This window comes from Lissotriton helveticus, chromosome 8 (assembly GCF_964261635.1).
Source record: "Lissotriton helveticus chromosome 8, aLisHel1.1, whole genome shotgun sequence".
Classification (NCBI taxonomy): domain Eukaryota; kingdom Metazoa; phylum Chordata; class Amphibia; order Caudata; family Salamandridae; genus Lissotriton; species Lissotriton helveticus.
This window is the reverse complement of record NC_136069.1, coordinates 734971269-734994546: the sequence shown is the minus strand read 5'-3', so window position 1 is coordinate 734994546 and position 23278 is coordinate 734971269. Positions and strand designations below refer to the sequence as shown.

Sequence of the window (23278 nt, the reverse complement as noted above, 5' to 3'; positions counted from 1 at the left end):
TAAGAATTGAGAGGTTGCAAATAAACCAGCAATTCAGCCCAACAATCAATACTGCAATCCTGGTTCACAAAGGTAAGCTTACATTTTGTGTAAGACTGCGATTGTTTGCTATTCACAAAGGTATATTACTAGTAGTAGCGGTACAACTGCGGAGTCTCTGCACATTAAAAGATAGGATTGAGTCACTGCTCTGCTCCAACTATCAAGGTTACCTCAGTGGTCAGCAGTGAGGGCTACGTAGTCCAGTCTCAAAATATTCACTTCCGTTGTGCCACTTACAATAGGCAGTGTCCCTAGCCTACTTTTGGTTTACCCACTTTAAAACTGGATATTGGAGCTGTGCCATATGCTAACTTTGACTGGTAGCCTAAAGAGCAAAATTATGGAAATTGCCAAGCAATATGTGAGGGAGGACCACAAATTCTTGTATATGACCAAACAAACATCATCAAAAATAATAAAACCATAGCATGTAAGACTGTAATCCGTGAACAGTTGTTAGGCTAGAACTGGATAGGATGCTTGAACTCCATGCCAGAGTTGACAGAAAAGAGTTATTATTTATATCAAACTAGTTAATGGTGGCACGCAAACTGAAAGTGGAAGATCCTATAATTGGGGGAAAATGCCAGAGATTCAAGTCAGGCAAACAAGCGGGTAAAGGTGCATCAAGCTTGGTCTTCCTGGTGAAAGATTTGAGGAATAGAACAATAATTATGAGCGCAGCAAAGATGTAAGAAGGTTTCAGCTCAAAGGTCGCAAAATGGTATTAGTTCTTGGACCTTGGAATCAATAAAAAGTAGAAGAACGTGAATGTGACTGAGAAAACATTTCTGATGCAGGTAATTGAACTAGGTCTGCTCTACGCAGTGAAGTTGTGTGTGACACACAACAAGTAAGAATATATTTTCTGGAATGAACAGAGGGACTTCTGATTACAATGCATAGGAAGAAATAAGGAAAAGCTGATCTGGGGTGAATGAGGATGAAGAATGTTTCCATGGCCACATTATCACCAAAAGTACAAAAGATAATTTTTCTATCCCAGTTCTGAGCTATAGTTTTGGTACTCATGGAAAGTTTTGATAGCATTTATGCTGGCTATGTGTAGGTGACAGTGGTTGACTCATAATATTATAGGTTTTCTTCTTTCACTAATCCCTATTATAAGGTGGCAAAGTGGAAGCCCTTATAAAATGTTAACTACTTATTGATCCTTGCCAAAATCCCATTAGTGATATAAGAGCCTTTAGTTGCTGTAAATGTAGGAATGAAACTGTAAAAATATATGGGTATGCAGCAGAAAATACGGGATAGCCAAAACCACAAACCACTATACACACCGAGTACACTATTGCACTCTAATATGAACATGAATATGTACAAAACAAAACTGGTTTGATTTCTATTCACAATGTCCACAAATCTGGAAAACAGCTTTTATAAGGCTGTCAATACTGCGCGGGTAGGTAACTACGTGGACGTTACATCGTCCATGTTGATACCACGCATGGCATTACATCACAAGTAGTTTCTACTACTTGCACTAGATGGTGCGCAATACCAAGGAATGTTTTGGATTTTAAATACAACACATTACCTACTGTTGCGCTACTGGAGTAGGAATAGTAATTTATACTATAAGTCCAGCGCGCCATCTAGTGCAAGTCGTAAAAATATCTTGCGGTGCAAAGCCAAGCGTGGTAACAACACGGACGATGTAACGTCCGCGTTGTTACCTACTGCATGGTAATGTATGTCGTAGTAACGTCATACATTCACACATTTTATGTGAGGAGCCTTCTCTGGTACACATTAACAATTGCCAGTCTGTAGCGATTTCACATGTGATCTCATAGCATGGTAATTGTGGACCTTACCTCGTGCCCCTGGTGGACCAGAGTTTCCTGGAAAACCTTGATCTCCAGGCAGGCCTGGCACCCCTATGTTGCCTTTTTCTCCAGTAGATCCTGGCTGGCCTTGAAGTCCTTGCACTCCTTTAGGTCCTGGAAGACCTACACCAGCCTCACCCTTGAAAATAAAAAGACATATTTAGGTTGGCACACAAAATATACAAATTCAGTTACATGCACAATCTGCTGGTGCTACAGATGTAATGGTATGTAATGTTAGTTATATTTGTATAGCGCATTATTGCCCTGAGGCATCGGTTGCGAGTGTCAGACAGGAACAGTTATAAGAGTTCCCAGGATTTGAATAACCCGGTCTTTACAGCCTTCCTGAAAGAAAGGAGACTGGGTGCGTTCTTTATACAGAGAAGAACTGTATTCAATACTTTGGATGCTTCCAACACGATGCACTTTCCGCCCCATCGTACTTGTTCAAATTTAGACTGTACCAATAGATTTGCAGTGGCTGAACGAAGCTTTCTAGCAGGGACATACTGTTTAAACTTTGATTCAAAGAGTCAGGACCAAGATTATGAACTGCCTTATAGGTTAAACATAAAACCTTAAAGGGGATTATTTCCTTAACAGGAAGGCAATGCAGATCTTTTAGGTCTTGGGAAACTGAACATAATTTGGGGATTTTCAGCAAAAGCCTAGCCTCAGCGTTTTGCAGCACCTGAAGTTTGTTTATGTTAGACTTATGGGTGATCAGAAGCAAACTGTTGCAATAATCTATTTTAGACAGGATTAGCGAGGTAACTAATGTTTTTTGTAGATTGGCAGGTATGAAAGGCAGACTTTTTTTTATTATTCTAAGGGTGTTAAAGCGGAAGAAGTAAGTTTATTTATATGATCTGTAAAGTCAAGTTTAGTATCAATAATCACACCCAAGTTTCAAGCCTTTTCCACTAGAAGGGGAGTTGGGCCCATAGTGGTTGGCCAGGCTGACGGACACCAAAACTATGATTTTGGTCCAAACAGTAGGACCTCTGTTTTTTCCTGCATTCAGTTTCAGGCAATTTTTATCCATCCAATCAAGGACAGCTATCATACAGTTCTGAAATCAGTTTCCAGTGTTAGCATCATTTTTCCCCTATGGAGACAACAATGTGGGTATCATCAGCATAGGATGTGAGTGAAAATCCGAAATTTCTTATCTGATCTGTTAATGGGGAAACATAAATGTTACAAAGAGTAGGGCTCAGTGAGGATCCCTGTGGGACTCCACATGGCAAGGAGAAAGAGTGGGAAGTAAAGTTTTGTAACTTCACTAGTTGCTCCCAATCCGCTAAGTAGGATTTTAATAAATTCCAAGCCAAACCTCTGACCCCGCAGGTAGTTAAGCGACCGTACTATGGCCCGTCCGGAAGCCAAATTGTGTCCTATCCAAAAGTTTGTTGGTCTCGATGAAAGATACCAGTTGATCATTCAGAAATGTTTCTACTATTTTGGCCGGTAATAGGAGACGGGAGATTGGACTAAAGTTGCACGGGTCATTATGATCAAGAGAGGCTTTTGTAAGAAGAGGATTAATTTGCACATAGTTTTGTAAATATGTTAATTTAGACGCAATGATTTCTGCTGCTAGTTTAGTTGTATTTGGCGGGCATGGATCATCTGGTGAGCCCCAGGTGGAGGTTTTTAATAGGTTTATGATATACTCTGCCGGTGGAGTAACAAATTCAGTCAAGGCTTTGGTTGCATTAAGGGAGTAATTGCTCCCATTAGCAGATATCAACATAGTGCACAGTTTACCATCTGAGAATTTTTTAAACAATTTGTGGTACTTTTTCTTAAAAGAAATCTGCCAGTGAATTACAGAAAGCCTGATTGGCAGTCAGAGAGTCTTTGTTGTGACTACTTGTTAGTTCTGTCACTGTCTGAAAAGGCTCTTTGGTTGCGTCTTTGACTTCCTCAATCTTCTTTGTAAAATATTCTGCCTTGTCTTTCAAGATGCTATCTTTGTATTTGGTTATTGACTGTTTATATTTTTCCTTTTCCTCCTCTTTATATGCCATTCTCCACTTTCTTTCCTGTTTCCTACAATTTTGCTTACATTTCCTAAGCTCCGGTGGGAACCAAGGAGCTGAGGGATTTTGTTGCTTTCATTTGACCATTTTGACGGGTGCTACTTGATTTGATGCAGTTTCCAGTCATTTGTTATATTGTTTGGCTGCTGCCTCCACATTGTTTTCTGCCACTAAACAGTGTTCGTTAGTATCACTTTCAATTCACACAATACTGCCTTTCCTCAGATTAGACAGAAGTCAGGCCCAAGGGTTGGAATAGGCCAGATCACTTGGTTGGCCATTGTGGTATTATCTGCCTACTAGAATACATCTGTGAACAACTTAAAGTTAGGCGCTTCACAGATGGGGTCCACAGATGAGAAGGATTCCCTATGGGTTAGGTTAGTAGGCACTAAAAGTATAGAGAGAGGGATCCAACTAGGTTCAGAAAGGCATAGGACTGACATGTGCCCCTGTGGTAGTGGGTCAGGGTCCATGTTCTCTCACCCTAAGCAGGGAAGTCCATCAAGGTACTGATTAGTCTACCCCGGCTTTAGGCTTGAAGGGATTGTCTGGTCGGGCCCTTTCTGCAGGATTATCCCCAAAGTTTTTGCCTTCTTCCACCTATTTGTCTGACCGAAGTACTCTAGTCACTCTACCACTGCTAACCAGTGCTAAAGTGCATGTGCTCTCTCCCGTGAACATGGTCGGATTGGTTTACACATGTTTAGCATATCTGATTTACTTGTACGACCCTTGTAAAGTGGTGTACCATAAACCCAGGGTGTGTTAACTAAATGCTACTAGTGGGCCTGCAGCACTGATTGTGCTACCCACAGAAGTTGGGCCCGATTCACAGAACTAACTTAAGACAAAATCCTAAACTTACTACCATTTTGGTATTCACAGAAGGCACTTACTCTATTTGGTATTCACAGAAGGCACTTACTCATTTCGGTATTCACAGAAGTTAGGAGTCCTAACTTTAGGACTCCTAAATGCCTTCTGTGAAAACCGAAAGTTTTAAAGTTAGGATTTTTCTCAGTTTAGGAGTACTAAAGTTAGGACTCCTAACTTTAGGACTCCTAAATGCCTTCTGTGAATACCGAAAGTCTTAAAGTTAGGAATTTTCTCAGTTTTGGAGTAGTAAAGTTAGGACTCCTAACTTGAGGACTCCTAAATGCCTTCTGTGAATACCGAAAGTCTGAAAGTTAGGATTTTTCTCAGTTTAGGAGTAGTAAAGTTAGGACTCCTAACTTTAGGACTCCTAAATGCCTTCTGTGAATAACGAAAGTCTGAAAGTTAGGATTTTTCTCAGTTTAGGAGCAGTAAAGTTAGGACTCCTAAACTGAGAAGATCCTAACTGTAAGACATTCAGTATTCACAGAAGGTGTTTAGGAGTCCTAAAGTTAAGACTCCTACCTTTAGGACTCCTAAGTTGAGAAAAATCCTAACTTTAATACTTTCGGTATTCACAGAAGCCAATTAGGAGTCCTAAAGATAGGAGTCCTAACTTTACTACTTCTAAACTGAGAAAAATCCTAATTTTAAGACTTTCGGTATTCACAGAAGGCATTTAGGAGTTCTAAAGTTAGGACTCCTAACTTCTGTGAATACTGAAATGAGTAAGTGCCTTCTGTGAATACCAAAATGAGTAAGTGCCTTCTGTGAATACCAAAATGGTAGTAAGTTTAGGATTTTGTCTTAAGTCAGTTCTGTGAGTCGGACCCGTAGCCTTTAAAACCTGCCTCTGGCCTGCCACTGCAGGACCTGTGTGCAGTTTACTGGCACTTTGACTTGGCATTTAAAACTACTAACCAAGCCTTAAACTCCCTGTTCATTACACATAGGTCTCCCCTAAGGTGAGGTCTAGGTAGCCCTAAGGGCAGGGTGCTGGGTAAGTAAAAGGAAGGATACCTACCTTTATGTTGTACATGTCCTAGTAGTGACTAACAGCCTATTTTGCTTTTCACTGCTACGCTTGTAGGCTAACATTGGGAAATCCCTTATATACTTTTAAGTGGCAATTCCTGATCATTAAGGAGTGATATTGCCATGTTTGGTATGTTTAGGATAGGAGTGATAAATCCTACTAATTGGTGAAGTTGGATTTCTCATTACTATTTTAGAAATGCCACTTTTAGCAGGGGGCATTTCTCTGTGCTAAAAACTTTCTGTGGTTTGCGGCCTGTCTCCAATACACATATGGACTGGGTGACAGCTACATTTTGTGCATACTTTCTAGACAGCCACCACACAGTGAGGGCTGGATGTAACAGGGGGTACATCTGCATACTTATAGTCTTCATGGGCTGGGAGAGGGAGAAGAGGTTTACACTTACATCTGAATAGGCTGTGCACTGCCATCACACAAATGGCTAATTTACCCCCTTCCGATCATTTGGAGCGAGGGCTGGGCTAAAAGGAATTGGTGCGAACTTCTAAGGCTTCCTTTGAAGTTACCCTTCATCAAAGTCATTTTTGAGTATAAGGACTGGGGCCCTGACCCCATGTTTTCAGACACTGCTTGGGACCTGTAACCAGAAGCTACTGGCTCTACAATCTGCACATTGCCAGGAGGACTGCTGTGATGCCAGGAGGAATGGCCATTTGGACTACCTGCTTTGTTGTTCTGGCCTGCTGAGTGCTTGCCTGGAGGAGGAATTGTTACTTTGCAAATCTGTTTTTATGTGCTGGCCTGCTGCCTGACACCTTTCTTTGTGCCTCCAAGTGTTCTCAAAGTGCTTGATGACTTACCTCCTTATCGTCCAGAGCCAAGAGGAGAAGGAAATACTCTGCCTTATCATTTCCTTGTCGTGGGACTCAGAATCCGGCAATTACAAGTTCAAGGGCAGCTCATCCTTGCCCAGAGAACGGCACTGCATTTCCTGAGATGCCGTGCCCTCCCTGCTAATTACGCCCTTGTGGAGGGCAACCACCAGTGAGAGCAGCGTAGTTTCCCCGAGAGGCATTCCAGGAAAACTAGTGGGTCTTCTGAAGTGGTGTGCTCCCTAAGACGCAACTGCCCTTCATTTGACGGAATTCCCCTCAGCGCGGCCCCTCCAACCCGATAAAAGCAGGGGACCATGCAAGGGAGTTGATGGGCCAAGAGTGAGCGTTGTGGCGTGTCCCTGACCTGAAAAAGAAGAAGGGATGCACCAGGGCTGGCGTGTCCCTAGAACAGCTTGCGCTACACAAGCTGTGCATGTGCGAGCTGATGAGCCACCTTTGCCTTGAGGAATGTTGCTGAGGCAACAAGGAGACACCTTGTGATGTTGGCACAGCTGCAGTCCGCCCACAGGGGAAGCCTGGACTTTGTACAACATGACTCTGCTCATGAGACCCGCCGACGCTTGGGCGGCACCTCCTTAAAGAGGGATGAGTGGCCTGTGGAGGCCGCCTTCCTTAAAAGGAACTGGCCCACTGCAGCTGCACCACATGCTTGCAGGCAGCTGAGTCTGTGTGTGGGCATTCTGAATGAGAAGGGCCAAACAAGGTTGGTCCTAAAGTTTGTGACTCTCCCTTTTCCTTGTGGGACGGACCGTAGGGTCATTGCTTCTCCTCTGGTAGAGGGGGAAACCTCTGGAGAGGACCCAGAGAATGGCGCAGCACCATGTTCAGAGGCAGAGCTGCTTGAGGACTTGAGCAGATTACCATATAGCGTGTAGTAGGCATGCAGGCGCTCCTGTGCGCCACATTTTATTCATAAATGTACTAGTTTTAGAAAAGCTCACATAAATGACCGTATAACATGCAATAGGAGCACAGGTGTGCTGTGTCTATCTGTTGACTGCAATTTCATGTGTTTGTCTCTAAATAAGTCTGCATTTTGGTCTTGTTGGATGTATAATATAGCAATCTATTTTTACATAATCCTGTGTGGAGTCTCTTGTGATGTATTCATCGTGTTGCTGTGTGAGTGTCTTGCACAACCGCTTTACACATTGCCTCTGATGATGCCTTCTCTGCACCAAGCTGCCAGAGCATTAGAGCAGGTTATCTTTGGTGTGTAACTGACTTGCCCTGACATAAGCGGTGGGTTCTGTCTGGCTTAGGTGCATAGCCTAGCCAACCAGAATCCCCATTTCTAGCAGATTGAAAGAAATTAAACTCAGAAAGGACCTCTCCTATCCTGGATCGGTCTCACATTCTCAAGAGAAAATTTAGTTTGGCAGCTTTAAGATCTTGAAAATGCACGTTTTTTGTCCTAGAACCATATATCAAATGTGGGATTAAACTTTAGATCGGGCAACATGCTTTGTGCCATTATAGTCAATCAGCATCTGCAAGGTTCAGATACCAGGACAACCTTCCATGGACAGATTCCCAAACCTGCCTGGCTCTGAAGATTAAACCTCAACTCAGACGTCTTCCTTGACCCAACACACAGGTTTCACTAATCAATGGGTAGACTTGAAAAATGATTTATTAGTCAGCGTCTTCATGTATTCATTAAATCCTGTCACTGCTAATAAAACGCTGGCATCAACTATCTGGGAACCTATATAAGTGAGGATAATTATTGGAACCTAACCTATGTAATTGATGAAAATAATGGTTAAAGAAAAAGTGAAAATAGCATGATATGTGCTAACAGAAATGCCTACCTTTTGACCTGATTCACCCTGCAAACCTGGAAAGCCATCAAGCCCATCTTTTCCTGGTGGACCTGGTAGACCTGGGCTACCCGGTGAACCAGAATAACCTGCAAAAAAAAATGATCATATATTGCACCATAACAGTTATTTAGTTCTAATGTTTATTTTCTAAATCACTCATTTTAAGAGTCAGACAAAGAAGACATAGCAAACAATAACAAGGTCTAATTGTTAGGCTTTTATTTACAAACAGTTTAACATCATTTATATCATATTTCGAAACATTACCTAGTTTGAATATTTTTCCCAGCATTGAAATTACTGGAGGATATTTAATACCCTAATAAAATTGAATAAATTGGTTCAAAGCATTGTTGTTCACCAGTAAATGTATTCATGTCTTCAGTACAATTATTTTCGTTCATATCAGTGCTTCTGCATAAAACCGAAACACAATGGGGCTAATGAGGATTTCGGTCGGAAAGCCTCCGGCCGCTGATCGCAGGCTTTCTGACCGACATCCCTGATTTGACTTCCAACCGCCGTATTACAATTATGGCGGTCGGAATTCAAACCGACTGGTCAATCCGGCTGACTTCCGAAGGGATTAAGGAGCCTGTCGGCCAGTCAGAAGAGCTGCATAATACCGTGAGGAAGGTGTTTCCGACTTCCGGATTATGATGGCACTTTCCGAGAGTAAATCCATATCGGCCTTTCCGACATGGATTTGCCGTCGGAAAGTGCCTATGGGGCCCCTAGCAGGGCCCCTCAGCCCTCCACTTGGGGGCTTAGGGACACCTATGGTGCTCCCTGTAAATCCCTGCACTGTCACGCTGCAGCGATTTACACAGGCTCCCATTTCTTTAAGGACGCTTGTGCTATGGCCGGTTTACAGCAGCAGCACAAGCTCCCATAGAGAAATGGGCGTATGCAACCATGTGCAGTCGCATTGCAATTGCGGTGTCGGGACCACCGACCAGAGGTCCGTCGTTCCTGAAAACACAACAGTCCACCCAATGTTGTAATCATGCCCTATGACTTATACTGTGCACTGTAAAACATAAATCACTGGAGCTCAATTAGTTAATTTAATTTAGATGGTGGAGTAAGTGTGTAATTTAGCAAAATAATTATAATACACTGAAGAGTAAATATACTTGCCAATTTTGCCATACATGAATGCAATGAGTAATCCAATGAGAAGATGTACAGTCACAATCTGTACATCCTGAAGGTATCATTAGTCAGCACTTATATAATTTTTACATCTTATGAGTATCATTTAAAGTTGGACAAAAAATAGCAGTTAGGCTTTAACTGCTAAACATGACCCTCCTCTGCGAGAAAGTCAACCGTCCCATTTGCATGTCAGTCTCACAGGCTTCGTCAATGAATTTGACTTTACGGCTCTAAGTGAAGCGAGGAAGGTGGTATATGTAAACATAACGCCAAAAACATATGGAGATTAAACATGTTTTTGGTTCTATAATTGGTAGACATTGGCAGAGAAGCTAATCCCATAGTTAAAGAGCACCAGGATGCTTCGGTTGAGGCAGCTGCACGCTTTATTAAGTGATATTTGATTTATTGATTGATTCATTATTTGATTAATTGAAAGAGTGGACTCGACGGCAAATGGCAGTGTTTGTTATGTGAAGAACATTAAACCGACGTCTGGACAAGCATGTCTATTTTTACATAACCTTGTTATTTTCAATGGAGGAATTAGGAGTTATTTAAACCCAGTAGTGCCTTCCTTGATAAGATAAGGCAAACACAAATAGTGAAGGTGTAGCACAATATATGTAATACAGTAATTCCAATAAACCAACAATCAACAAAATATACTACCCTGACAATCCTGGTGCTCTTTAGTTAGTTACTTAAAGAATACTACTGCAATCAATGTATCAAATGTAAACTCTGGTGTTTCAGATTTCATTAGAAAAAGTCAACATATGTGTTTTGTGTGCCTCTATAACATCAGCCTAGGAAATACAAGTTGTCGGTGGGAGACATGCTGCTGCTACGTCATGTGTTTAAGAATTCAAAAAGAAATCTGAACGATGGCCGCATGAAGGTCAGACATTTAATGACTTAGATGAAGCCTCCACATCATAAATCGGCAAAGGGTCAAGTAATGAGAGGGTCTTAGTTCGAAAATATAACTCACCTGGGGAAGATTCAGAAAGAGGATAGCCAGTTAGACCCCAAAATATGACATGCAGCTAGTAGTAGGCAGCAGAGGGAATCTATTGTTGTGAATTATTTTCTGAGAAGGAATTAGCCTCACTCCAGACTATTGAAACAAAAATTTGGAAAAGATGGTTGGGCCTAGCAAAAGGAACAGTCAACCTTGGGTTGAGGCTTGAGCTGGGTTTCACCAATATTACATTTAAGGACCCACAAAGGACTATGAATTACTGGCATGGCTTGTTAAAAGCTGAGGAAAGGACATTCAACATTTGGCTAAAGAGACACTTGCAGCATGACATTCATGCTCCTTCTGCCTGGCCAACATAATGAAAGGTTTTGACATGCTACAGCTTGCCAATCTTGAGGATAGTTAAGTAGCATGCAGGAAAAACATGTTAAAAAGTTGTTTAACGAGAAATCTATTGAAACAGATCTTAAGGACTATCAGGTTTGATTACCGCGGGCTCGCCCGATGGACACAGATTATTGAGGGCCTTCCCAGTTGTATTTAAAATATATTAAAGTCAGTAACATTCAAAGATGGATGTACAAACTTAGACTTGACCAGGTGACAGGTATTTTTTAAATGGCTAATGCACAACAAGAAGAAAGGAAAGTGGGTGCAGAGGGTAATATATGTCCCTTTTGGTCTAATAGTGATTCTGACGATACCACAACTTATGGTATTTTGTGCTCCAGAGCAAGAGGAAGATATTGGTATTGCCAAGATTTGGTGAAATTAACATTCATATTGACTGGGCGGGTCTCTTGTTATTAATGCTTACTGCACTGTTTGATATATTTTATATATATATGTGTATAATTCATTTTACAACACCAAACTGGAAATTCTAATTATAGCTGGAATATACATTGTAGGTGTGGCAGTTTGTGCTCCCAAGTACTTTATAGGCCTGGATGGAACTCATGGAGTTTCATTCCATAGAATTCCGCAGAGTTACAAAAAACCTAGCGAGATTTCACGGAATTCTGTGAACAGGAGCAAAGAGGCATATTCTGCTGTGATTTAGCACAAGGAGCTCATTCAACACTGAAAAATCAGTACAAACTGCACCACACTATGAGCCAGAGGGAGCAGCTTCTCAAATTGATTTTGTTGCTGCTCAAATAGTTTTTTTTACTTGAGCTGCAACTTTCTGGCCACGAACGGTCGCGACCACCCATGTTGGAGAAATCTCACTGGGTGCCCTCCTAGCGACAGAATATTACACTAGGGGATACCAAATCTCGCTCGCACACACTAATTCACTGTATGCGAGACACCTTCCCTACTTTTGCGCACACTGGAGTTGGAATACTAAATTATACTATTCCTAAGTTTAGCGCGCCCCCTACAGCAAGTCGATGTAATGACTTGGGTTGTAATGTACTACGATGTAACAACGAGTTCGTCGTAACGACCGTGTTGTAATTGCATGCCTTGTAAACGCATGCGATGTAAGGTGCCATATTCGTGCTTACCAGCAATATGAAAGTCCACCCGCCAAATTTAAAAGTGGATGGGCCATAGTTACACCAGACCGGAGACTAGTTCATCTCTACTGTGGTTCAACTTCTCTGACAGCTCAATGAATTAAGGGCCAGCGGAAAATTGACTACCTGTCCATCCACGCGATTAGGATGGATGAACATATAGCCATTTTTTACTGCCCATCACAGCAAGGCAAATCCTGGCGGTAAGAGGCAATAAAAAACAAAAAATGCCCTCCTCACCTTGAGAGATGGCTTCCATGGCAAGGGGAGCATTGATTTTTTTTTTTTTCAAATTCAAAAACCCACATTGGGTTTTTGTATTTGAAAATAAAGAAACACTTTGCAACTTTGCTGTACGACTCTATTATGTTTGACTGTTCTAATGCATTTACAAGAACCAGATTCAGGCGGTTCCTGTGAATGCCAGAAATGTCTGTCGCCTCGACAAACATTTCAAAATTTGGCAGTCGGGACCTCCCCTAGGGCAATAGAGTATTGTACTCTGTTTCCCAGTGGGGAAACGGACCCAACCACCAAGATTTATATTGGGGCCTATGTTCCTGCTCTGGGCGGTTTCTTGCTACTTCTTGCCATGCAGGAACCTTTATGATTCAAGAAGGCTTGAAATAAGTAAGGTCTCGAGGAGAGAAACCAACATTTCAGGAGGAAAAAAAACATTGAGACATCTATGAATTCTAGTGAAATGCCTCTGAAAATAAATACCACTGCCCTACAAACAAGGCTTACTGAAGATCCAACTGGGTGGAGGACTGGGGGATGTAAAGGCCGAAGTATATTTAGGAATATGCTTCTGAAATTGATCCCAGATAAACCAATCATTGGGGCTGTTGTGTAGGTCACCAGTATTCAAGTCTTCTCTAATGGATCTTTTCATATAAGGATGGACCTCTGACATTCTGGTACTAAGATTGCTTCCATATTCTCAAGGATGGGATTGCAGAACTCCTTTAAAAAGTATGGCAAATGGGGATCAGTGCGGTAGATACTTCCATGTGTCTAGCCTGGAAACAGTGCAGATCACAGCCCTTACTTACCCATTCGTCACAAGAAGGTTGCAGAAAAGCAACAATCCTGTGATTGGTCTTAGAGATGGCACATGCCAGGCCAGGGAGATAACGGCAAAGGGCACGTCTTGTGAACCCAGTGACCGCATGCCTTATGGGCCCTGGGTACTGACTGAGCTGTGAAAATGGACAGGGCATACAGGAACTGGTATGGGTACAGGATTTTATGTAGTGCCTTCCAGACTTCTATGGACAGGTTACTGCACAACCTCTGTTCACCTGAGTCCTATCATGCAGAATGATTGGCAAAGCATTGATAAGAAAAGATGTGGCCTAATGGGTAGAGCAGGCGACCTCAAAGCTGGAGAACCAGGTTTGAGTCTGTGCAACGATACTCAACATCTTGTGATTCTGGGCAAATCACTTAATCTCCCTGTGCCTAACAAAACAAAAAAAGTTATGCCTGTGACGCAACAGGGGCTCATGTAAAGTGCCCTGATACCGGATATCTTCAGGTAGGGGTCTCACTATATAAAAAAGAAGATTGGCTGAATTTAGTGCCAAAGAGAAAAATTGCTGTAGAGAATCAGTTTCAACGGTCTTTTGAATTCTTTCTCAAGAGCAATAATTGCTGCTTCAAACCTGAAGAAGATGGGATTCAAGAGTCACCTTGCTTGCTATATTCTCTCAATTGATATTTACTATCACTACAGCAGAGGGCATTAACCATTCTTTTTTAAAAGAGAAATGTATTGTTTTGTGCGAGTCATACAGAAATAGCAGTGATTCATTTATCAATTCTATTATACATTCTTGAGCATATTGCATATGTTCACACAAATACTATAAAAAATGTTATGTGAACTTCTCTGCTCAAGCAGGTAATGATTGCCACTGCTTTATCTTATCAGGACTATAACACACCAATAAACTTAAATTAAATCTAGGGTCACTGGGGTATACATAAGTATTAATGTTTGTTCGTCATTCATTCTACTATCAAGCACCATCTAATTGGTTTCACTGTGAATATGCCTGGGCTTCCAGCTTCTCCTTTAAGGCTATACTCATTTTTGTCTAGTAACACTGTAATAGATGGATATATGACCTTCCGTGGTATGCATCCTTCCTGTACACCGGGGCAAATCAGTGACTGTTTGCATTGTATCCCAACAGGTCCAGTAATATTGCATCCCGAGTGTGAGCCAAGTCCTCAATATAAATTACATTCTTTGCACTAAGCCCAACTCCATACCTCTGATTTCCATATATCTGAGTTAGCACTACTGTTTACTTTCCAGTTTTTTGCTTTGCTAATACTAAAAACACATCAGTGAATCTTTTTGCCTTCCTGTATTTAGCACATGGGAAGAGGCCCAGCAACCAGGATTCCAGTGTCCTACCTACCTGTCTGTCTATAACCTTCTTAGCTAATCTCACCATGTAACTCCAGTAACACACCCATTCAGGGAAATTCCAAAGCATTTGAATGAACTCTCCCCCTAACTCCCTTCACCTAGGCACTTTGCTGCAGCCCCATTATAATAAGCATTGAACTGTCAGGAAGTGCTCCCTTGCATCAGCCACCTATTCCCACTATGTCATTGTCATTCCATATATGCGGTTGTCTTATGTTGTCACCTGTGTATATTCCTGTTAGCCCCATCAGTGGTACGTCCGGTACACAGAGGATAATCATTGTTCTCCCTATGGAGGCATCACATCAAGCAGTATTTTAAGATGGAGTTTATCCCAACTCCTCCCATGGCATCAATCTTCTGCGGCCCAATTCCCTGACATCCAGTGTAAGATGAAGTTTAGCTAACATCACTCTAGGTCTCCCTGAGCACCACATTAGGTCCAGGAATAAGTCTAGCTCACTGCAAATTTTCCTTGAGAAATGTATTGGCAGTGTGGCAAAGTAATTAAGTGGTTGACACAGAGCCACCATCTTGGACAGAGATATCCTCCCCATCACAAACAACAGAGGCCTCCAAAATACCACTTCCTTCCTCATCACAGCCAGTGGGGGTCTGATGTTTCCATCAACAAGGTCTGCCTCCAAATGATAAATCCCAACTCTCAGGTGACGAAAGGTGGTGGTCTCCCACTGGAATCATTGGCAGGACTCTAGTTGTGTTCCTCTTCTAGAGTGGGATGTAGCAGGAAAATGCTTGCCCCAGTTCACCTGCTGCAAGACAAACTGCCAAACTTCCCCTGTGCCAGCACCACACACACAGCCTCAACATGAGTGCTGTTTAAGAACAGTGGCATCTCATCGCTACAAAGTGATATGTGGTGGTCTGACAGCCTATTGCTATTTATGCAGTATGGTTAGCTTACTGCAGCAGGCTTGCAAAGAAGAATAAAAAAGGGAACACCCCTGGCGAGTCCCTTTTTCTACTGCACAAGGTCCAGAGACAATCATCTCCATTACGTCTGCTGCCCTTGGGTCCACTAAAATAGCCCGGTACCTAGTCCTCAATTTCCTATCATGACAAATATGAAATTCTAGTTCATCTGGTTGTATGCTTTCCTGATGTCAATCAACATAACTGCTGCATGGGTGCGCATATATGCTGGTCTCCATATGATTTGGAGCAGTCATCTTTCATTCCTGTATGACTTCACTTTGGTCTAGGTGAACTAGGCACTGCATTAACGGCACATGTCTAATAGCCAGAACCTTATTCGGGAGCTTGTAATCAGTGTTCAACATCAATGTAGCCTTGTATGACACTATTTCCAATGCGTCTATCCCAGGCTTATGCACCGCCTTTAGCAAGGACTCCCGAATTGAATGTGTAAGAAGCATTCCCAGAGTACCATCATACATAGTTCAGTGAGAAAAGGGGCAAGTAGATTTGTATACCTCACATAACGATTGGACAGTCAGCCAGCAGTACATATGTCTTTCTTTTGTTCAGCTTCTTGACCAACAGCTACACTCTCACTGTGTGATTTTTGACCCAAGCTCTTCAGTTCTGTCGGTACTTCCAACCCAGCGTGGAGATCATGGTCCCCCACCAAATTTCTCACGCCATAGAGAGCAATATATTACTCGGTAAATGCTTGATTAATTTCTGCCTGTCAGGAGATCAACTCCATTTGCTCTGCATTACCCATGAAAATCCCCAGTGAATTTGTTGATTTAGACACTTGGGAAGTAGCTGGTTGAAAAAAGCTTGATCAAAAGGCAAAAGTTTTTTTTTCATAGCGCAATTATAGAATGGAAAATTGTCAATGCAAACTTAGAAGGGCTACTGAAGCACCAACACACTAAAATAACAATTTGACAAGCAGGTTTGGTAAATGGAGGGTTTTATTTATTCCCTTTTCTTTTCCCAGGCCTAACTGTTTAAGAATACAAAACAGTACTCCAAATCTTGGTAACTGTTAAATAGAATGAGACTACTAATTTCCTTAGCATTAGCAATTGAAGTAGGCTTCCAAATAAAACAGAAATTTTGAATAAGTTTAGGCATCCACAACTTTCAACATACGCTTCCTTGTGTCATCATGGTCCTTCTCAGGAATGCAAATTGTATGCATCTCTTTGAGAAACTGAATTACCCTACCCATGTAGGTTTCTAAACAGCCTATACTTTCCCCCCACCACGGAATCTATAATTTTGAAAGTCCACTGGAGGGTGTCCCTTTAATCTGCAATTTTGTTGATATCAGAGAAGTGCTCTGACAACAGTGACCCCCCCCTCCCCTCAATTGATGCGAGTAGCTACTGCTGTCAATTCCAGGCTGTTTTGGCAATGTGCTTTCTAGTTAGGACAGAGGTCTTTTTAGCTGTAGCCTTGTAGGGAACATTGCCTACTATCCCCTCCGTGACCAGATACCTTTAACTGGCGCCTGAGTCCTTTATTATGTCTAGACTATGTGCAACTTGTATGTGTGCCTTCACGTGTGCCTAAACAAATGAGTGCTGGAGAACTTTGGACTTCACATGTCGATGCCACAACACACGGTGCCCTTTTTTGTGCTGGGTTACAAATGTCCATGTCAGACATTGCAGCCTGCAAGCTACTCATGTCCTGTACCTCACATTGAAAACAGTTGTGCGTGGTGGATTGGCAATGGTAGAGCACAAGATTCCTCAGTTTTTGAAGATCTTCCCATGAAAGAATGATATCCCATCCTACTGTGTTTTCGCTAGTGACCAACATTCCTTTTGAGAAATGGCTCTCCAGACTGCCATTCCAATCCAACTTCATCAACTAAGCCGGTCTCAGAAGAAACAGCCTAGTAGAGAGCCCCTGAACTTGGTGGGCTGCAATAGTGGGAAGAACATGCCAACTAGATTGCAGGAGTGCTGGGACTTTTGAAAAGTGTACACTGCCCTATTTACTAACCACCACAGAAAGATAAGCACTTGCTCCCTTTAGCTAGTAGTTTGTTCAAAAATAGATTCATCATAGGAAAGGTCTATGCACCAGCATCAAGAAAGAAGAATGCAAGAACCATGAGTAAAACCCCTGCATGTTGCATCTCCAGACTCGCCAAAATCTGTGAAACACTGTACAGTTGTCATGTTTCTTGACCTGGGGGAAGAAGAATGATATACCTCCCTGCACAAAGAGCCAAACTGTGAATGCCAGGAGACAGTGATCAGATCCAACAGAAAAGAGGAAAGGCTCAGCTAACTGGAAAGACAATCAAACGATCGACCCAAGTATTTTTCTTGCGTGTCCGACATGGAAGTCTTGGACAAGAAAGAAAAATACCTGAACCAATGAGTTGTTTCATCAAAAACAGTGATCTTGTAATATCCCTGACCTCCCCCTTGCCAGTGGGGTGCATGTACTCCTCCTCTGTTGTTGCTTAGGACTTCCAGTGTTGGTCTTCAGTACCTAGCATTGGGACTAATTTAAGTGGGTAGAAGTGGTCACCATTGGTTTGCAAGTAGTCCCCATCTAAGGCCCTCATTCAAGCAGCCTAGGAAATGTATTTCCCACATAGGAAGTTACAAATACCGGGTGTATCAGTAACTCTGGGAACAGGAAAGATTCTGCCAGTTATGAGTGGGACCCAAAGGTCCACCAAGAGTCCACTAAGAAATTAGAAATAGGTATTTCAAGGTCCTGTTCCCATGGTAATTCCTAATTTTCGCCAAGAGACTTTAGCTGCTCTCAGCAGCTAAAATCTCCAGGTGAGAACAAACAGATATGTTTTGTTCCCAGCGATCTCATCATTCAGATACTGCCTAAAGACCTCTGACTGCTAGGGGACCCAAAAAAGTCTTCAAAACCTGCCTTCAAGTTTGTTTTGCCCTCTGTGTTACTTGCCTAAAATGTACATATCCTCTTAAGCCTTTTAAATACTTAAAATCAAAATACATTCTTCCATTGCATGGAGAATTTGTGAAGCCAGTTTAATAGCTGTGTTGTCAGTAATGCATAAATTCAAGAGACAAATAGCTTCTTCCTCTTTGTTCATAGGAATAGAGCACACAGAAAAGACAAAACACTGACAAAGCTTCAGTTTTCAGCTGTGAATGGCTTTGTTTGCTTTTACGGGTATGGTTTAGGCTTTAAGTGTTTTTCTGTCTATTTTTCCTTATTACACCTCTTTAACAGAATTATTGCAGCACAGAAGCTAGAATACTATAAGCAGCATAGGATTTTATCAGCCTTTAAGGGGCAAAATGAAGAAACAGCCGCATATGGATTGAAAAGATCCTACATATGAGAAGTCTGTATAAATGAAAATAGTTCCATGGTATTTGCATTAGACAAACTCTTACCTTTGGGCCCAGGAGGACCTGGAAATCCTATCCCTTGTGCACCGGGTTCACCCTTTTCACCTGGAAACCCAACTTTTCCTTGAAGCCCAGGAGCCCCTCTGTCCCCTTTGTAGAAAAAGACAAGGCACATATAGGATCATTCATATTCCATAAACAGAAGAAAAATGAATCAAAAGTTATAAAAATGAAGGAAAACACAACAATTACCTTGGTCACCTGGAAGGCCAGAATCGCCTGGTAGTCCAGGTAGCCCGGGGAGTCCAGTTTGAAGAATAGTCTGCCCCTTTTCACCTTTGGGTCCTAAGGAATAATACAGAAAGGGATAAGTACCCTTATGTTTATATGCAGTGACATTCCCTAAGGGTAAGCATGGAAAAATATTAGTTTGCTCATAGTTGTGCAGATAGATAGATAGATAGATAGATAGATAGATAGATAGATAGATAGATAGATAGATAGATAGATATTACCCAGTGGCACCTTAGAACTCAGTCCTGAGTCCTAAGAAAAAAGCAAAAAAAGAGGGCAACCACTTTCTCTTTGTTGGAGACCGTGGTGGGAGCCCCTTTACCACCGCGGCCCCAGCTGGCCCCTGCCTCCAGTTGAAGCCAGCATTGCTCCAGCATGCAGGGAGCAACAAAAACTGCTGCATCCTGCATGTGGGAGCACATTTTTCAAAAGTTTCCCTGTCCACTACACAGAGAGCAGGGAAACAGATGAAAAGTCTTCTCACAGCGAGCGGGAGCATTTTTCATGCTCCCGCGCAATAGGAGCAGACTTAGTGTCTGCTCTCACTTGGCAGTAGCTATAAATTGCTCCCAGCAAGTGAGAGCAAACAGAGGTTTTCCTGACCCCACTAGTGTGAGAAGGAAAATCGCTATGTCCCGGGTGTGGCCCCCAAGACATAGCTTGACCCTGGCCCGGGGGTGGGGTCCTCAGAGCCATTATTGGCTCTGGGAGGAGGGCCACATGGCCCCCTCCCTTTGCAAGGCAAGGGCTCCGGGAGATGGGGGCCCCAGGGCTGATTGTAACTCCCTCCCATTTCTTTGTAAAGCCTGGCCCTGGGGGTTTGGGGTCCCCAGGGCCAAACACAGCCAGGGAGAAGGGGGTCACACGGCCGTTCTCCCCTTATATTTTCAATAGTTGGGAACCAGGGCCTATCCCCATGTGCCCACCTCCCCTTCATTTTGAATGGTTAAACCCGGGGTTGGTGGTCCCCAGGGCCGAAATCGGCCTGAGGAGGGGGCTGTGTGTGCCCTCCTCCCTCTTGACATAAAAGGTCTCCCCCCGGGGGGGTGGGGGATTTAGGAAAAACTATTTTGTTGCTGACTTGCAGATCCTCCATGATTTTGCAGCAAATTTGAAGAGAAAAAAATTGTGTCGCCTGACGGGGTCCCTGTGGCACTCCACAGCTAGGCCTAGGCGATCAGGGTATTCAAACCCTCCCCCCTTAATGTTTTTTTTATTTTTTTTGGGGGGGGGGTCGGACGAGTCTGAGTCTCAAGATGGCTGCCAACATTTCCTGGTGGAAGTCAATCTGATCTCAACATGAGATCTGTCGGATCCACGGAGGATTCACATCCCTAGATAGCTTTATTTCATTTTCCTTTAATAACTTCAAAACTACTGAATGGATTTACATGAAATTACAAACAGCACTTTTTCTGGACCAAAAGCTATATTTCTTCCAAATTTGGTGTCATTCCTTTCAGCGGTTGGGGCTGCAGTCGTGTTCAAAATCCCAATGGGAAATTGCATCGGGAAACCATATTTTGGAACCCCCTTTTTCTCGTCCCCTGCTTAACGAATCCCCCTAAAACTTTCCAGACAGCAGCTGATGTGAGTTGTACACTACTGAAGATTCACCGAATGGCGCCAAAGCTATTAGCAAAACAAAAAACGCTTTGTCTATATATATATGAGATAAAAGTACCCCACCATACCTTATAAGGATATTTCTAGTCTCAGAGGAGTTCCATTATCATATAGACGAATGAGACTGAAGGCTGAGTTCCTTTACAAGGTCATGGAACTCTGAAATGACTTGCCATATCCTTATGATGTACGGCAGGTGGAAGCTTCCTCCTTGTAATACATGATCACACCATAACCCTTTCCACAAACTACTTGTATTCTTGATGTGGTGTTCTTGGTTGTGAAAGAGATAGGATGTTTGTGAACCTGAAGAATACAATTAGGATCTTTAGTGTAAAATGTACACACATCCAAAAGCAGTTGGATATTTGCTGCAAACAAATATTAGAATCAGTTTAGTACAAGGAAGATTTTTTTTAAACCGCTGTATGGAAAGAATGCGTACAAAGATGTAGAAACATTCTGTCTTTTCTATTATTGCCTAAAGCATGGAAAAATAAACATGTTGCCATAAATATCTCTTTTCTGCTTATCACTGCCCATCTAGAAAAACTGAGCAGAAAAAGGAAAAGCCATGTTCTGTTTTTTAAAGTGCAGCTTTATTTGTGCTCTGTGGCCTGCCTTTCCCCTCTGATGGCTCTGGCAGCAGGCATTGTGATGTCAGAACTCAACTACAATAAGTTATTACAGTTGAGTGACTTTATGGTTTCTTTATTACAGGGATGCTACACACAGCCTGTAATATGGAAATTAGAGACAGGCTTTTATTCAGAGATTTTGGGTTAAAGTGGCATTATAGTTAGGTGTTGAAATGAGATAAAAACTAACATTTAAAAAACATAAAACCACTAAAGTTCACAAGTTATTATTTACTGAGCTATCTGTAACTTGTGCTGTCGCTATGCACTGCTTAAGACCTTTTCACCCAGGATGTTCCTTGCTTATATTGTCAACCGTTCAGATGTTTCTGACGACTCTTGCCTTGATGAGTTTTCACTCAAGATGTGCAATCAGATAATGAGGAGATCATAGAGTCGCTTACTGTCAGGATGTAGGGATGAACTGGACTATGGCGTGGTTTGCACTGTATGTGCAAGAGGATTGTTCTAGTTTAGCTACAGCTGTGTGTAGTACTTGGTTTTTTTGCCAGTGTTTTATATAGTGCAAACTTGACCCGAAGGAATGAGGTATCAGAGCGCTTTATATATGCACCAACTGCGTTACACAAGGACACATTCTTTTTTGTTAGGCATGGGGAGATTAAGTGATTTGCCCAGAATCACAGGATGTTGAGCGTCATTGCCGAGCCTCGAAACTGTTTTCCCAGATTTGAGACTGACATGTTCATTGACATCAGAACATTAGACCATGAAACGAATGTTTGGTGTAAATCTTGCATGGATGTGGTGGAGAGGGGTACCCAACTGGTTCGGTACGCAACTAAACTATTGAATTCTAATATCATACTACAGAAATATTGTGAAGGAACGTATTAATTGATAAGTATAGGTATACTATGCTTACCTGCATATTCATGAAGTTAAGAGTAAGTCTATATTTACATATATAAACTTACCTTCACAATATTTTTGTAGCCGGCTATGATAATTTTGTAGCACAATATTTTTTGCTCAATTTGTAGCATACAACCAACTAGATTACTCTTTTTTGGCAAGGAGATCCCAAAGTAGGGCTTATTTTCCCATTTATGACCTGTTTGGCATGCCATCTTCGAAGGCTCTAAGCTATTATTCGTGTTGTACAGTGTGCAATGCCACTGAAAGATGTTTAAAAGAGATATGAATAGAGCTATCAGAAATTCCACAATAAAGTTATGGGATGATGGTGTTAAAAGCAGATACACAACAGAATTCTCGCACATAAATAACCATGGGATCAATTCTCATGTACCTGGATATCCAGCTCCCCCAGAAATGCCTGGAACACCCTGATTGCCTTTGTCACCAGGCACGCCCGATGGGCCAAATCCTGGAGGGCCGGGCTGGCCTCTATCACCTTTAAGTCCAGGAAATCCAGCATCACCAGGTGGTCCTCGCTCACCTTTGAAACCGAACGCACCCTGAAGATACCAAAATTAAGCATGTCAAACATCTTCAAAAAGTTATTCAAAGGCAGTAGGCAGGCATAAAATCTACTTTTATTTCCCTCCCAATGATCCTGTTTCACAAATATGCTTCTGAATACTTTTAACTTACTCTTGATTTACTCCTGGCATAATCTTGAATTTCTATGAGTATGTCACCCGTACTCATGTACGAAAGCTTTGTATATTATCAATAAGGGCCTGTAGTATGTATTTGTGCTCTGTGCTGTGAAAACGGCAAATCTGTAAAACACTCCAGATATACAGATCCATTCTAACATAAGAGGATATATGGAGAGGACCTGGGTGCTA

General features: G+C 42.2%; 1 protein-coding gene across 1 annotated transcript in view; it reads right to left on the bottom strand.

The window, feature by feature from the left end:
• COL4A1 (collagen type IV alpha 1 chain) overlaps positions 1 to 23278 on the bottom strand; it is a 594749-nt gene that overhangs the window by 130834 nt on the left and 440637 nt on the right. The window contains exons 26-30 of the mRNA XM_078657555.1: positions 22774 to 22942; positions 19195 to 19287; positions 18988 to 19092; positions 8527 to 8624; positions 1881 to 2031 (exon numbers count right to left, since the gene is read on the bottom strand). Coding sequence (XP_078513681.1) covers positions 1881 to 2031; positions 8527 to 8624; positions 18988 to 19092; positions 19195 to 19287; positions 22774 to 22942 — 616 coding nt within the window. The remainder of the gene's footprint in view (positions 1 to 1880; positions 2032 to 8526; positions 8625 to 18987; positions 19093 to 19194; positions 19288 to 22773; positions 22943 to 23278) is intronic.